This window comes from Haemaphysalis longicornis, unplaced genomic scaffold (assembly GCF_048455015.1).
Source record: "Haemaphysalis longicornis isolate Haplotype H1 unplaced genomic scaffold, Haemaphysalis longicornis Haplotype H1 scaffold_10, whole genome shotgun sequence".
Taxonomy (NCBI): domain Eukaryota; kingdom Metazoa; phylum Arthropoda; class Arachnida; order Ixodida; family Ixodidae; genus Haemaphysalis; species Haemaphysalis longicornis.
This window is the reverse complement of record NW_027526204.1, coordinates 66,285,138-66,302,329: the sequence shown is the minus strand read 5'-3', so window position 1 is coordinate 66,302,329 and position 17,192 is coordinate 66,285,138. Positions and strand designations below refer to the sequence as shown.

The following is a 17,192-nucleotide window of genomic DNA, read 5'->3' as shown; positions in this document are numbered from 1 at the left end:
AAATATTATGTATTCAACCATTTTACATGAAGCTGATGATAATGAAGTTGGTTTAATTCGAAAAACAGTGCTTATCGCTGGATTTGTGCAGAGGAACAACTTTAGCTATTTTCCGCCACGAGGGAATTGTATCATTGCAGACAGATGTATTACAGATAATCTCAAGTTAGCGATCACACCTAAGTGAATAAGTAGGAATGCATTGGGAATGCAATCAGGAGCACACCATTTTTTGTACCGACTCCATATAATGTTAGAGATGCCCCCAGGGGTAATTGTGTTATTCCCAAGTGAGAAATTAGAGAAACGATTCCAAAAGAGAAAGACTACGTTATTCTCCACTGCAAAATAGAATTAAAATCGGCATCAAAGGCCTTTGACATGTCAGCTGGGTCGCATATTGTTCCACCCTCAGTAGTGAATGAATACGGTAAAATTAATTCAGAAAACATCGAACGCCAAATTCTATTGAGATTACATTTAAGGAAGTTTTGAAGCTAAATACGAAAATAAAAATCTTTAGCTGGGGTTTGTTCTTCGCTGAAGTTCTTCTTTCGCGTGATTAAACATGATGATACTGTCAGGAATATCATTGGTGTTAGATTGCCTTAAGTGACTATTCAAGGCGGGATAACTGCACAACGTCAGGATTCATGCATGGAACACCATGAGTTCATTCATAGAACACCAAGGATTCCTCCGTGGAACCCTATAAATTCATGCATAAAACATAGAGAACCTAACATAAGCTATCGAGGTGTGGTGACGTCTTCATAGGGAAAGCTGAACGATGTATTCATGGTGACCTGCAGTAATAGAGGTTTTGTAATGAAAGAACTGTGTCGCAGTTGCTTTTTTATTGAAGACTGTATGTGCACTGAATGTAGGAAAAAAGTATTGGGGAAAATTGTACGGATGTTAGGACACACGAGGTTGCATAGTTTGCTTGTGCTAAAACGAAACAATTATCTTCAGAAAACCACCTTTTTCTTTATGCACTAAGGAATGTGACTTAATAACTAACTGGTCGTAGATGGAGTGCGCGTACTGCACGTAGGTGTTTGCAATTTATGATGGAGTCCGAGCGTCACTCACTCCTTCCTGTAAGTATGACTGTTGCCGCTTGAACCTCGCACAGCTGTTTGTGACGGCACCTGTGAGCTCAAATAAAATGTATCCGCATCCTGTGTTCCAGCATTTCCAGTCGCCCGAGTAGAAACAGCATTTTTGTAAGAGTACAGGTATTGGCCCTCTTTACTGAAAAACGGCAAACGGTACGTGAATTTAGAAATCTCGTGGCAAGTTACATTGAAATTTATTTGGGTAGAGAAAGGGGATTGCTTGATGATTGAGATACGGAATGAATGCAGAGCGTTTATTGTGCAGCAAGTATCTCCCATGCTAAGTTAAAAAAATTGCGTACAACTAGCTTGTGCCTTACATAGCAGTGTAACCACATTCATGAAAAAAATGTAACAAAGTGTACACTATCAGTGAAGCACAGCTGTAGCAAAAAATATGCGTAAACAGGGATAAATCGCATGATGATACATTTTTGTAGTTCCAAGAGCGAATCTGTGCTATTATATAAAAGTCACTTAAATCAAACCCTTCTAGAACAGCATAAAAATAACTATGAATTGTGGAATAAGTTTTCCAGTTTACCAATTCTATGCAAGCTGAATAACATTTTAAAGCATCCCTCTTAAAAGGAGCTTGTGTGTTTGCGTAGAATGATGCATACGATACAAATGACAGATTTCCTTTCGACATTATCCTACAGTGACAATTTTTTAGTTATGAGGCACGAACAAGCCTAATTTTGAATGCAACCACATAAAAGGACAAGTGTAACAGTGCTCAGCAAGTTAGCAAGAGGGTTGTTCAAATTTAGCAAATTGGAAGGCTAGATGCCTGAAAGAAACCAAAAGCAAGCTGGCCTATGCTCCGTTTTATGTAATAAGCTTGAATGTAGCCACAGCGTCGCCTTAACGTAGTATGGTCACTAAAAAACGTGGGGATAACAACAGTGTTGATAAAAGAAAGCCAATGTCGGTTCAAGGAATATAGTATGCAGGGCCACGGACGATTCTGTGAGAACAGGAGGTCCTTGCCGAAGGGGCCGGTATGACATGGCTGCGCCGTAGCACTTACTTCCTGCAACTGGTCACCGGTGCGCTCCCCAGCACGCTGAGAAAAGCCCGCGTTCACAACAGCTCACCTGACTCACGTAGTTTACGTTGGAGCGGTGCCACAGACTACCTTTTATTAGGCGGAGGTCCCAACAGAAAGTTCGAATTTGGTCGGTTGCGTCCATAGTTGATTATCCGGGTAAGTTGTGTGGGGTCTCCTTACCGAAAAAACCCAGTGTCAGTCGGCATGGCAGCGCTCTTATTGCTTTTGCTGGAGCAGTGCACGCAGTTTCGCTCATTATAGATAAGCGTCATACCAGGAGGAGGCTCGCTTAAGATATGCTTGGCGCAGTGAACACTTGGTGCATTCGTGAACAGAAGCGTACGTGGTCATGTACAATGTTGGGGATACAGTATGTACTCGATCCCAGAATATGTCAACAATCAGAAAACCGATTGCAGCATGACCTATGGACTACTAACCAGTCTTGGTTATTATTTAGCCCAATAAGGACTCAACAGACGACCACCCAGTTATGCATCTTAAGACCCAGATGAACCGCTGCGAATTACCGCTGATTTGATAACACGTTACCACAGCCCCAATTGAGAGCACATACCCAAGAGAACGTGCTCCCAATGTTACTGGAAGTTGTCCCGAGACCAAAAAGAGGGCTCGTCGTCAAGGTGTCGGAAGTAATAAGGAAACTATTAAACACGTGGAAGCCTTAACCAAATGGCTTACACATCTAATGTGACACATTCTTATTGAATATGAGGTTTAACAGCCCTGGATATATAGGTGATGAGGGGCGTTGTAGTGGAGGGCTCCGGATTTATTTTGAGCACCTGGGGATAATAATGAGTGCCCGACACAGTCTTATTGAGAAACGGGTTGCACGGAACTGAATTGAAAGCTCTGCAAATTTTAAAAAAATGTTTCATGCAGAATTGGGCTCGCCAGACCAGGTCTTTAACGGACAATTCAGAACATGTTGTGCTAATTCTAAATGGGACCAGTTGTTAAATTGCGACAATGAAAAACTGAAAGAAAACGTATACAAAAAAGCGGGTAGTCACTCACAGTTCACGGTGTGTGTCATGTGTCGTTCTAGGATCCATGCCATATGCTTTTTTTTATTGAGGTAATGGGACCACTACAACCTTTGTACTTAATAGAAGGATACTGCGGTTCAGTCTTATAGAAAATGAAATGAAGGCTACCAGAAAGCAATGCGAAGAAGCTATTTGATGATGATGATAATAATAATAATGATGATGATGATGTCCTCAAAGATTTTGGCACGTACCAACAAGGGGGTTGTTGATATACGTGGGGACATCAAAATACTAAATTATTTCTGAATATGCGAAGAAAGATGTCGCCGCCAGAACATCTTTTTCTCTTTACCGGGCCTTCGGAATCGGAGCGTGACCACATCTACTACACTTCGCTTAATTTACAACATGGCGTACGCAAGAGTAAAATACCATGTTCAGGGCCTCCAAAAGACTGGTGCCACATGCGACCAGCAAACCCAGGGCAATGCGACGTGGGCGAGTAAAACTTTAAAATGTAACATACTAAAAGTGGAAATGTGGCCGGTTATCATCCAGAAAGTAGGCGCAAAAAACTGAGAGAGTACGTTGAAACAAATGCGGACATCAGAAATTTCGTAATGAAGTGACAACCCTGTTTGCCGACAAATTTCATTGAGCAATTATAGAGGAATCCATGGGCACTTATTCCCAATCTGTTCGGAACGATTGTGTACTGCAACTAAATTAAGCGGAACCAGATCACGCATTATCAAGCAGTGTTTTCTAGCAGACGTCTAGGCACCCTTCCGAAGTACCACTGGTGTGCCTACCTAAAACGTCTGAGTATCCGTCCAGAGGCTTTTAGGGTCAAGGCACGGGACGTGCACATATCTGAGTGATTAAGGAAGCGGGAATGTTTGTTTGGTTGATCTTCATACAATATAATTAGGCATTTCTACATAACCACATTAGGATTGTTCGTGCCTAGCAACTCCCTGCATGTTATAGGTGCATTCAGTGCTGTTATTCCACTGTTTTACTAACCCACAAACCTCGCAGCGAGTTTTCGTTAAAGCAGTCTCCCAAACTGGTATCCCAGGGGGGAATGACGGAGGGGACGACTGGACAATGTGTCAGGCTAGCACAGACTGCCAAGGCAAAACAAACTGTGTAGGTGATGCTCGCATTCGCTCTTGCCACTTGAATCATCTGAGTGCCTGTGTAAACGGCCAGTTTTTAGAGATTGACATAAACTAGCTATAAACCGGCCGGTAGGCTGTTAGAGACGTCGCGTACTCGCAAAGGATCATGCCCGTCCATGGTACCTGTGTTACCTAATGAGCTTGCTTTTATCCCCCCACCCCGCCTGCGCCAGTTAGTAGGGAGTTTAAATCTAGCTACCAAAGCCTGGAACGTCGCCCTGGATACACCCCCACAGATACAGGCACGTACGCCCCCAAGGAAATATAAATATATATACGACTCTTCCTTGCTCGAATGTACGGTTTATAGGTAAAATTAATAGATATATTGTTCTGCAATCCGCAACAGCCTAACCGTTATTTTTTTTTATTTGCTCTCCTGCATAGCCTTCTATGATCTTACTTCATTGTCAATAAGTAGTAACAGTATTTTCAATAAATATTACAACTGTGTTTTACCACTAAGCTTTCTCGAAGATTTATTAACGTATACCAAACGTATCGTTGGCTGATACTCGGCCTGTTTGCCCAAGAATCGGCCAAAAATGGGCCAAAGGCTGGCCACGTTTTCCGTGCTGCCTGGGAAACCCGCGCTTTACTTACGTAACCTCTGGCTGGACAGTGAACACATCCTCTTTAAGTCATACCGACATACCTAAGGTGTCTTCTTTCTGTTCGAATGATGACACTTGCGTTGTTGCTCTGTAGTAATATAGAGAATTTACTTTCATCACCAGAGGAAGCAATACCACGTTGGGCCATTCCCGATGACCACATAACAAAAGCAATCAGCACCCTCCTTGCCCGCTGTCTGATTGCTTGGTAATACCTAACCATTGTAAATATCAGTTTTCCTCGACTGGTTGGTGTCTAGGGTTTCCGCACGAGGTTTGCACTAGCAACGGCTTTGCAGCCAGTGAAATTTTATGATGTCATGCTGCTTTTGACTTCTAAGCATACGTCCCCAAATTGACAAGGAGGATAGCAACAAAAACAATACTTCGCAACCAAATATTTTAGAAGGGAAGTTCCGGTTGAGTGGCATAACAAGCTTAAACGCAAGCAGTACATTTCAAACTCCTACATAATAAAATAGTTCCACAAGATATATATGAACTACTCTAGTTTTTTATAAAGAAGTGTTTGGGGTATGGCGCCGCATTAAAGTGATGAAGTTGGTTCGCTGCATTTCAGTACTTGGACAGCCCAAGGAGTCCCGGAAAGCACGCCGATGTCTGGCTTGGTCAAGACACGCCCCAGCCTCGTAAGACCACAACAGTGGCCTATTCTACGTACTCACCGTGTTCCACGCACCAAAATTCCCTACTGACGATAAGAAACATGAGAGGAACCCATCTAGCACTCATGCATAACCGTCTCCCCACCTCCTACAGCTGTGGCTTTCGTCTGCTGCTTTTTTTCTCTCTCTCCATCTCTTCTCCTTCCCCTTTCCTCGCTCTCATTTACGCTCTCCAATCACATCGAACTGATCTGCTACGTATTACCACGTCTTCACGATTAATTCTTTCGGGTTTAACTACACCTGTTTTTGCTCACTTGCTCGCTCTCTTCCTTCTATTCTCATCATTGCCGCCAGCCGACTTTTTCTACCCTCCACCGCAGCACCCTCTTTCCCACCACGCATCACTTGCCAACCCCTCCTCACTGGGTAGGTTTCCCACCATTGAGCAGGTTAAGGGTAACATTCTGACTGCTCTGCGTCAGAGGTGGACAGGCGGAAATTAATAAACAACTGCGACAACGGTTACACGGAGCTCGACATACAGCGACTTCGACATTGCTTCCGACGTCCTTAGACTCTGCATTATGGCGCTGGGGCTGATTGTAAGAGAAACATATACGCACTCACATGGATTGAATCGGTGACGATGACAGGGGCCGTTAGCGGCTCAAGCACGGCTCACATATTCCCGTTTGGATGCGGCGCGATTACCCCCCAACTACTATTTTCCGAATACCAACTCAGTGCCATTATTCTTTTACGACACAAGCTGCAATCCCAGCCATTCTCATTTCATCTAATTTTAACGTGCCCTTCCGCGCAACAGTTTGTCGCATTTTCATAATGGTTCTCCGTGCCCTGTGGACGATTTGTATCTTCTGAACAAGGTAGGAGCGTGAAACCTTTACGTAGATTGACGAGACTTGTACGGCATGCATAGGTTTTATAAAGCTTATAAGTATACACATTACCCTATCGGAGATTCACTTCAAAATGGCACAAAACTTGATTGAATGCAGCCGCAACCTAGTTCCCTCGGATAGAGTCCCAAAAAGTAGGTTGTTTTTAGCACGCATTTCTTCAGGAATGTCGTTTTCAGGGCTCGCAACTTCGCGACTTCCTCCTGGCGTGTCTCGCGAAGTTTTACCTTTAGGCATGCGGTAATGCCACTTCAGTGCGCTGCGATACCCTCAGAGTCCAATTAAATGTAAATTTTCAGAAAGAAGTCACGTTATGGGGCGAGGGCTGCGCCAAAAAACACCCTATCTCCTTGCAGGATGTGGCGTCGCACCAGACGACGTCATCGGGGACGTTGTTTGCAGAAGTAAAGCCCTTTTCGGTGAAGTCGTTCTCCAATTCTTCATTTTCGTGCACTGCAGTGCGCAGCTTATGATGCCTGAGGCGCAGGAGTATGGAAAGGCCAGGAAAATGCTCGAAAACGGGCGGCCAAAAATAAGATTTAAAGGTGCAGCGACTCAACACCCAAGGCAGTGGATATTGCGGAGCTGCAGTACTCACTTTAGCGCCATCATAGGAGGCAGCTACAAGGCACATTTCTCGACGAATATGTCAAGCGGAGCTTGAGCGAACTATTCCGGCCGCTAACCAAACGGTACAATATAACATTTTGATGTCACGAGCAGGAATTGTGGTGAGAGCTAGAGCTCATTGTTTGCAGTTGAATTATAGGTACATCGCGATTTGGTTACGTCCAAAAGTAGTCGCAGTGGTCCTGCAATGCCCTGCTGAAACACCTTGAAGGAACGGCTCAAGGGCCTGCAACTTATTTTCTGCCTTCCCTAGAAAGGCTCCCAATTTTTTTTGAAACGCCGCAGCAGTGTGCATTGTACACCAAGACAATGAGTCGCAAGGTATCGTGACGACATGATTTGTTGAAGGCGTGATAAGCGGTATTTTCATTTGTTTTACGCCTCTAGTATCGACCGATTGACACTGCCAGACCACTGTTCCTTTCGCAATACCTAATTTTATGGATGCACTTGGCCTGTGAAAGTTACAGTACACTGAATGTTTTTGGTGCAGCTATCACGAAATCCACATTTCACCTTTACTTTTGTGCTACCATGCAGAAGCTGAGGAAAAACCAGAATGAAACGCACATCAGCTTTGGCGTTCAAGTTTTCGCCGGCGTCCTTGCCGCGGTGGTGGCATACGGCATCTACAATCTGGTGAATACTAAGCCTCACGCCAAAAAACCGCACATCATCTTCATTCTCGCCGATGATCTCGTAAGTAAAGAGTGGAGTGAAGGGCATCCCGCCTTGTCGAAAGTGATATGCAGTAGCACTACGGGGTGTCAGTTGAAATTTAGTCAATCGAGTAACCTCGTCAGAAATTTGTTTTTAGCGTCACGCGAAATGAAACATAGATGCCATGATAAGTGCATGATTAAAAATTATGGCGTACTACAAGAATATCCCGAAAATACTTTTAAAGCAAGAGGTACCGTGCTAGGCATTCCGCAACTTTTTTTTGCCATGCGCCTTTTGAAATGTGCTTAGCCAGGTTCTCACAATAAGTATCATGTCGGAAGAATGTAATTAGGTCAGACACATACCCTAAAAGTCCCATACGTTCCAAATAAAGTGCAAAAAGGCATTCCTTCGTTACAGCCTTTTCCCAGAATAACAGACTTTGCTGGAAGGAAGGAACAAAAATTAATAATAGTGTGCTTCTAAACTCGGGGACAACTCTCTGTGGCAAAGCAATCAAGGCTACAGAGCCGACCCATCCAGTTTCTCCATGTAGCTGGAAGTAGTTCAACAAAATTAACTCGCTTGGTGTAACTTGAATAATTGAAAAATATGTAGTTATTTTTTCGATTTGTATTGAGAATGCCGATAAATTATTAACCAGAATATGTTAAACCAAGACCATCACATTCTAGATTTGCGGGTATTTATTGTTGCGCCGTTCGCGGCTGGCGTCGCAGCGGCTCTCTAAAAAAAGAATATGGCACATTTGTCGATGGCAGCTGCCTGGTTACCGAAGCTCGTTGCCTCATTTTCGCATAGGAGTTTCAAAAAGCTTGAGAGCCAAAAGCAGTCCAAACAAACGAAGCAAGTTCTCTGCAACGTGTACGACCAAGTGAGGCTGACACAACCTGGACGCTCAGTCGTTTCTGCATTTCGTTCGGTTAGCCGGCTTGCCTGAGTAAGCGAGCGTTCTGTCACACGGCTCAAGGAGAAGGTTTTGCGTGGTAACTGAAGTCCCCGAAGCGTGAAACGGCCACGCTTGGCGACTCAGAGACCACCTAAAGTTACCAGAAAGACAAGAGCGCAGCGGAATGATAGTTTCACCCTTCAAAGCACTCATCGCCATCCAAATGGGATTTGAGTTCGCGCCGTGGTGTATGCCCGCTGCTTTTTAGGTACAGCGCGCACGTTCTATGTAAGCACTCTACACATAGCCGTAGTACTGCCCAGTTTTCAGCTCCAGAAGATTTTGCGTTGCGGCAAACCCTCAAAGGTACAGCGCTGACTACATTCACGTAATTTAGGTACGCTTAAGAGTTGGACAGCGTCGTCGGCGGTATAATTAATTCAATAGGTCCGAGTTGTCCACCTTGGTGGTACAGGAAAGGACTCCATTGATGATACCGGTTAATGAAGAAGTACGAGCGTTGGCTAGTATTCCGGAACAAATGAAGCGTATGGAAGGATACGACAACATGCTTGCATGCTTCGTTATCGTGGTTGAGCGCATTTAACGACGGCGTTTATGAGAAGAAATGAACTGTAGCAAAGGCGTGAGCACCTGTGACGCCGAAACTGAAACCATAACCAACTTTTCGGGAACTACTTTGGCGCAGTAACACAAAGTCATTAGATCCCCCTCCGTAGCGCTTTTTCGATTGCCTCAGAAAGTTGCCCCCAAGTTCAATTGAGTTCGGAGTATTGAACCGCTTAAGAATTCAAAGCCTATAAAATGACTTGTGGTGGAGAAATGTTCAGCATCCATTACAACGTGGTTAGGAGAAGGCGTGCCAGATAGATGAGCAACGGGGATTGTGTGGCTAGCAGTATCGAAGAACTACACGATAATTGGCGTGGCAGTTCAGATGGCTGTAATAAATACCGACAGGCTTGTCCGAATGTTTTCGACGGATGTGTCCACGGCGGCTGTCATCTGCAAGCCGTGTACCAATGGCGCATCTGTGCTGTCGGAGTTTCTTTTGTATCCGACGTGGCGCCCGCTAAGCGCTCATGAGCGTTCACACGATCGATGGGACAGGTCATACGTCACTCAATGCAGCGGACGTCAAAACTGGCGTACAACTAATCGCCGCACCAGTGCAAAATAATTAGGCATTTGCGACATACATGCGGCACTGTTTGAGAATGGGGCATGTAGATTTCTGGTGCTTTACAATGTGCAATTCTAAAGGTATCTATTTTCGGAGCTGCGCCGCGGTGTGTGGGTGAAGGTTAACAGTACCAGCTACGGCTCATTCGGGTCAGTCAAACATCAGATCTGCTTGCGTTATTTTGAGGCTACTGCTGCCTGGAATTGAGGTCGCTCCTTGCACGCTTTGCGGTGCAGCCTATCCTGTATCTCAGACCAGCATTGACCGACCGTTTGGATGGTGAATGGCCTTATGAATGCCACGAGTGAAAGAAGGCGGGGCTCAACACCTCTTTCCATGTTAAACGCAGGGATGGGCCGACGTGAGCTTTCATGGGTCACCCCAGATTCCGACGCCCAATCTGGATGCCCTAGCAGCGGACGGAGTAATTCTCAACAACTACTACACGCACCCGACCTGCACAGCATCGCGAGGAGCCCTCATGACGGGGCTGTACTCGATACGATACGGTATGCGCTATCATCCCACAGTATGTAGTTGTCTGCGGAATAAATAGCAGAGCAGGCCGTTGGAAGCCAACAGTTGTTTCAAGTAGGGTCCCTTTATTCAAGTGTTCCAAGTCAAGCCTTGCGTTTAGAGAAATGTGGGGAAGAACGTGGGATTGACTGAAGGACGTATGTAGTAATAGTAAAGGATCTTTGACTGATGAAAAGCAGGAATTCGTTGCTGAGTCAGTTGGAAGGCACACTTAGCGTGGTTGTAAATTATGCTGACGAATGAGCAATATCCTTAGAACGAAGTAGTCAAACCGCGAGTCACAAGAGAATTGTGATTAACGAAAGTCATAATTCATCACAATGTTTGGGACTCCTTGGCGATGTGGACTATATCCTCTGTCACGCCTAACTATTTGGTCACCAAGAATTAAATCAGCAACACAGAGGTCCTTGCAGTATATAGGTTTTGTTAAGATTAGAGAAGGATAGTTAAACAAGAAAACAAACCCGCATGCCCGTGGGCATGGTAAGAGGGTTCGAAAGCTCTGGTTTTCGTACACTTATGCTTCAAAACACGCATTAGTAACTTTGTCAATTTCTGAGATGAATCTGGCATGATTGAAAAAAAAATTTCTACCGTCAAACTCGATTTACCGGTGGGCAAAGTTGATATGGCAAGAACAGTTATTCGAGACCATATAAGATTGTCTAGAGGAAGATGGGTGTGACGGACGAGAATGATTTCAATATTTTCTATAAATGTCATAAACTGCGCATTAGTCAGTTCCGCATAAAAATACGACAAGACCACTCAGTCTAGCTGTACAAATATTGGGCCAACATTTTATGGGACACGTGAATACGAATCCGAGACAGCTTCGTTCTGCGAATCGCATACATCGCTCATTAAACTCCATGTATTTTGGCGTATGCGGTAAACGGTAATTTCCAACATTCTTACACATTTCCTTTTGATTACCACTAAATTTCAAAGGCGCAAATTTTAGGGCAGTTATAGTGCTCTTATTGGACAAATGTGCTATAATTCCTGTGACAGAAATGAGAATGCCTTCACCGGCAATAACACCGTGTTCAACCGTTTCTCTCGCTCCCACAGCAAATTGAAGATAAGTAAGCTTCTGGTCAGAACATGGTAGGTCCAACCCGCTACAATCAAGTTTTATAGCTAGTAATACAGAACTTCATTACGTAGTTTTTGTTGTCTAAATACCGATTCTCGGAGTAAAGCTCATGTTGAACTTTGTTTTTTCGCTTGCGCGCTCTGTGTGAAGGGTTACAGCACATTCCCATACAGCCTGGCCGCCCGTTCGGCCTCGACCTCAACTACACACTATTCCCTCAGCACCTCAAGAGGCTCGGCTACGAGACGCACATCATCGGAAAGGTGGGCTTGCTTGCGGTTTCTCTTAGTGCTTGCAAAAAATTTGCCGAACGCGAGGTCTACAGAAATACAAAAAGTTACCCGGTCATTGTTTCTTTCCCCTCTACACCGCGTATTTTATGGTGGCAAATGTACAGTCATTGCTACAGCTGGTTCAGTAAACCTGATCTTTTTTGGTCTTTGGTGCATTTTTTACCGGTGAGTACCAGGCTTATAGGACGTCACGTCAATGATATGACAATTACAATACGACATGCCTGCTGAAAACATTACTCGTTACCATGAACTTCTCTTTTCAAGCATTTGCGTTGGCTCAGGCAATAATATTAAGACCCTCAACGGCACAAATGTTTAGCTACCCCACTCACAGCTTAGGTACCGCTCGAGTTTAAAGCAGAATAAACGCATCAATAACTCTCTCGACTCCACCACAAAGAAAAGGACGCCATCTTTTTCAATATCTCAACATCCGTGGCCATCCGTATTCACTGTCCCAGCCAGGCTGCCTCAAAAGGTCTTCCATGACTGCTCTAAGCCCATGAGAAATCAATCGCGTGCACAGGAAACATTTGTAGCGATGAATTTCTTTGAGGGCTCCCGCTACGCGCAAGCCTGTTGTAACGCTTAGCCCGCCCTTTTGCATGTATTGTTCAGCCCGTTCCCGACGGCTACTTCTTAGTGTCCCTAGCCGGAATAGCTGGCCGTTCCGACGCCGTTGTTTCCTCTAATCTCCATGCCGTCCGTAATGTACTAAGCCTTTTCCCAGGAGAGCAGGATGAGGTGATTTTCTTTAATGTTCTTCTAAAGAGGTTAGACTTCGAAATTAAGTGGCGGGTGTAGTCACGTTTACCTCCTTCACCCTTTGTAGCGAAATTTTCTGTACGTTTTCCGGAATGTTTTCCTATTTTTTTCTCCCCCAGACTTCCCTTTCCCGAAGATCTGTCTTTCTCCTCTCTGCATAGCGGGGTCCGATCTAATCTCGTCGATTTTAGAGGGGACACGTGCGCTTGCATGTAAAAATAGGTTGGTGGTACCGAGATCTAGGGAAGCTAGGTGCAATAGTGACACATTTATTTGTCTGACGCAATAGTTCGACGTCACTCTGTTCGTGTTCTGAGATTTTTAGGGCGGGTCTTATGCATACTTGCATACGCTCGTGAGGTTTAATGCCACTCAGGTTTGAACAGCCTCAGGTTTGGCCAGCTTTGTACCTTGCGGCCTGCACCCCGGAATGCCGACACTTCTGCGGGGCATCTGGCTTAGTGTTTGTGGGAGGGCGTGCACTAAGAAGGTGTGGAGGGCTGTTGTGAGCTCCCGTTTTACACGCCGTTGTGTGCTGCAAGCCGCGTGGGTAGCTTCAGCCACTTTTCTTCTGAATAAAACAGCGGCCTTGTTGGCTTGGTGCTTCGGGGTACGCGAAAATATGGCGTTACTACCGCAGCCCTAAATGTATGTAGAAAACTTTGTCCGTATTGTCACTGGATGAGTGATGGCGAATGCTTGTGTACTTTATATACCTCCAGGCGCTGCTGTTTTCTATATAACACTTATGTTTGTGACAATAGTAATTATTCTTTCACGGCATTAAACATTCAAATTATATTGGATGCATCATTTGCAGTGGCATCTTGGTTGTTACCGAAAGGAGTACACCCCTACCCGAAGAGGCTTCGACTCTTTCTACGGGTTCTACTACGGGCATATAGACTACTTCAACCACAAGCTTCTCTCCGAAGTACGTACACACTCCTTTTTATGTGTGAAATATGCGTGTCCTCCTGAAATTTGTATCTCTACTGGGGTACCCGCATGGCTGGAAACTTCTTACCAAGAAGAAGCAACTACCAACTAAAAACCAAAGTGTGAATCTTACGATAGACATCTGTGTAATCAGTCAGGCTGTGTGTATGTGCTGCAGCAGCCCAGTGCTTAAACTCGGCAACTGAAGGTGCCCCTGTTATTATAAACGGCTGCTCAGTGCATGAAGGAATCCCGCACGTTAAGTGTTTGATTGTCTGCACGTACTTAGAGTATCTCGTTCTTAGCAGGGCGATCTAGTATCGTTGTAAAAAAACAAAAGAAAAATCCCTGCTCTTCCATTCTTTGAAGAAGGATAGCCTGCGAAGCTGGACGCAGTCAATGCAATTCTGGAAACCGCAGATGTATTTCTGCAATTCGCAATTTCGCATAGTTCCTAGCGCAAATTGGCTAAATAAAACGTGGCAGGACTCCAGATTTATTCTTGCGGACAAACATGTTCCCATGCAGCATCGCAGGCATGTTCCTGTCAGTGTAACACACCAACCCCGTCCGCTCGACCACCGAGGACACCGATTATGACTCGTTGGGCCATTTGAAGCCCACGCTTAAACCTCCCGCCAGCACGACAGACATATCATCACCCTTTCCACCCTTCCAACCCGTGCACGCATAAACCGGCAACCGTTTACTTCCATGTGCATAGAAGTGAATGACGCCGTCAAAAATGTCACTATCGAATCCCTACAAGTATAACAAGATATATTGGCTCAAGTTGGTGCTACAAGGGGAAATTTTCTGTTCATTCAGGAAAAATTCGCAGCTACTCAATGCGCTGAAACCTACGGCGGCAATGGCGGTGCAGCTGCTCTCCGTTGTTTTAGCGCGCATTCGTGGTTCCGTTCCGGCCAACGCCCCTGCAATTCCCGCTCTTCTTCCTCCTTGCAAACGATATGCATCTCTCCCACAGCGAGTTCAAACTTCAAGCCCTCTAGCTTTATTCTAGCGCACAAACATGTGACTGTTTGTTTCCCTCGTGCGTCGTAACCACCTGTTTTTGGGGCCCACTAACCCGAACTCATTGACAAAGGCGGACAGCTGACATGTCGCGGTGAGCCGGGAGCCTTCCACATTTAAATATCCCCCCCCCCTCCATCACACCGCACATGTCATCGGTATTGCATAAGGCCTAGCTTTGTGTACACGCCACGTCTTTCCAACCCAACTTCCCCAAACGAAAACCGACAAATGCCGTTGAGCGCGACCATAGGCGTATACACAGGGGTGAAAACGTCGCGGGTAAAGCCTTTCAAGCTGAGGATATATTATAGTCTCACGTCGGCGTTCAAAATTGAAAGTAGCTCTTTATCCGGGAGGGATTCACAGCTAATCGACGAGGTGGAATTTGAGGCGGCAATGGCGGCGGTTAGATGTTCGTCCGCAGCTTTCCGTTGTTTTTACGACCATTCGTGCTCCTCGACAATCATTTAAAATCCGCCACCGCCGTTATTAGCCTATTACGAACTTAAAAAACAGGCATAGTTGTTGGCGAGGGGAACAACAATTGGGAAAAAAACCGGGGTCGGCAATGGTCGAGTGAAGCGGCTTCACTGCTATCAAAACTGCGAGTGGTGGAACGTGTACTCCTTTGTACTAAGACCATTTCCCCAAACAAAGAGCATAGCGGTTACCGCGCTTCAGTCGAACATCCAGTTTTTAAAATGGTTTCCTGGCTCATCAGAAGGGTTTGTATTGAAGTGTTGGGAATACTCCTGCAATTTGAAGGAACGCTATTTTGAAGGAAGTTGCGCGTGTAGTACAATTATCGGGTATACGGAGCTTTGCGTACGCGACATTATTGTGTTGCACACGGTGGTTATTACAGAAAGTTGGCACAAAATTTCTTGCGTCACGAGAATGAAATAAATAAAAAACAGTGTTATTTCCCTTGCAAATTAACGTTCGGCAACCTGTCAAACAACTACCTAGCTCTTGCACATGCGCAACTCGTGCCCCTTTGCCCGTCATGCCTCCGTTAAATAGCCTAGTTTGCACTTACTTTATTTAAATAATGGTGAGCGCACTTGAAAGTATACGTAAATATCACAGACTCTCGGCAGTGGGGAACAAAAGGAGCACCTAGAGCCCCCCCCCCCCCTTCCAAGCCAGCCCAGCCCAATTGCCTACCCCTCGCCCTCTCCCTCTTGCCCTTCCATACAATGGGTTTTCCCCCCTGAAGACAAAATCCTGTCCACGCCCATACTTTGGGCGCCTGCTGTGCCGTCGTCATTTTATGTAGCGACGGTACTCAAACAACGGGACACTCGTTTTCCCACGCCTCTCGCTGGGACGTTTCATCTCCGTGGGTAAAAACGCGCACTAAAAGAACACACGTGGAGACTAGTTTTCCAACCCCTTGCACTAGAACGCTTCGCGCTTCAAAGACACGAGACTTTTACAGCAAAGCGGTGTACCTCTACCCGTCAACGGTTTCATCTCCGCGAGAAAAAAATGCGAAGGCGGCAAGAATGCACTTAAACATTGCATGGTTCACGCATCTCCCGGTTCCGCGTTATTGGAGATGGCCCGATCATTTTTTTGTTTTGTTTTGTCGAAGTCAATCCAAATCCCATTTTCTGATAAACGACGCCTGGAACTTGAGCAAGTATATCAAAACCCCTGCTAACTTTGCCATCAAATCTTTGAACACCAATTTTTTCCTTCTACTGCAACCGGTGTTCAGCGCATTGTCTTTATACGCATAGCAGCCACTAAAATCGATTGCTATTGATATTACGGTTTCTTAATGGTGAAGGATGGTTGTTTCTTGTCCTCCTGCTCGCATAACCCAACGACGTTTCTCACGGACAACTCGGCGCTCCTCAGGACGACGCCAGTATCTCGGGCCTCGACCTGTGGAACGGCACGGCACCGGCCCTAGACGCAGACGGCCACTACAGCACCGACCTTTTCGCGGGAGAAGCGGTGCGCCTTATTAAGACTCTGGACAAGTCGAAGGTGGGTTACTGAACGCCTTCCTATTCTCGATACCAGACTGAACGCAGGCGGCCTCAGACGCAATCGAGTGTTCCCTTTACAGACGTATTACCAATGCGAGGATAGTGTCAAAACTATACGCGCGGACTATCGACCGTGAGTCCCCAATTGAGTGCGAGTGACAGAGCCCAACACGGTAAAGCTTGCCTTCATTTTTTAACCAAAGTTTTTCTTCTCACTTTCTCCGGTGAGGCTGCAATTATTCAAGCAGATGTTAGAGGCGATAAAAGCGGCCTTTTCATCTATGCTCAGTGGAGAAAGAAGATGACAGACGCAAAGCTTCTGGGAAATTCCTAAGCTCCAGCATAATTACAGCCGTTTCATTGTGGAGGGAGTGTTTTATTACTTCTGGCACAAACCTTGACAAAGGCTCCTACCGCGTAAGCTCAATTTGACCTTCAATCTTAGCCAAGGTCAAGCCAGCGCCTCAAGAGGCTGCCCAGAGAAAGGGTCTGATAGCACGTTTGTTTCAAGGGGTGGGTTACTGAAAGAAAATGTGATAGTGGGAAAGAATAAAAGGGGGTGCCATCGGA

The 17,192-nt window shown here is 45.5% G+C and overlaps 1 protein-coding gene across 2 annotated transcripts in view; it reads left to right on the top strand.

Moving 5' to 3' along the window:
• Positions 1-1,179: 1,179 nt before the first annotated feature.
• Positions 1,180-17,192, top strand: part of LOC144158653 (arylsulfatase B-like) — a 36,315-nt gene continuing 20,302 nt past the window's right edge. The window contains exons 1-7 of one of the 2 annotated variants that reach the window (XM_077689687.1): positions 1,180-1,274; positions 5,570-5,639; positions 7,709-7,867; positions 10,295-10,454; positions 11,735-11,847; positions 13,466-13,579; positions 16,489-16,620. In XM_077689687.1, coding sequence (XP_077545813.1) covers positions 5,607-5,639; positions 7,709-7,867; positions 10,295-10,454; positions 11,735-11,847; positions 13,466-13,579; positions 16,489-16,620 — 711 coding nt within the window. In that variant the 5' untranslated portion in view covers positions 1,180-1,274; positions 5,570-5,606. The remainder of the gene's footprint in view (positions 1,275-5,569; positions 5,640-7,708; positions 7,868-10,294; positions 10,455-11,734; positions 11,848-13,465; positions 13,580-16,488; positions 16,621-17,192) is intronic. The other variant, XM_077689688.1, reaches the window with a different exon arrangement.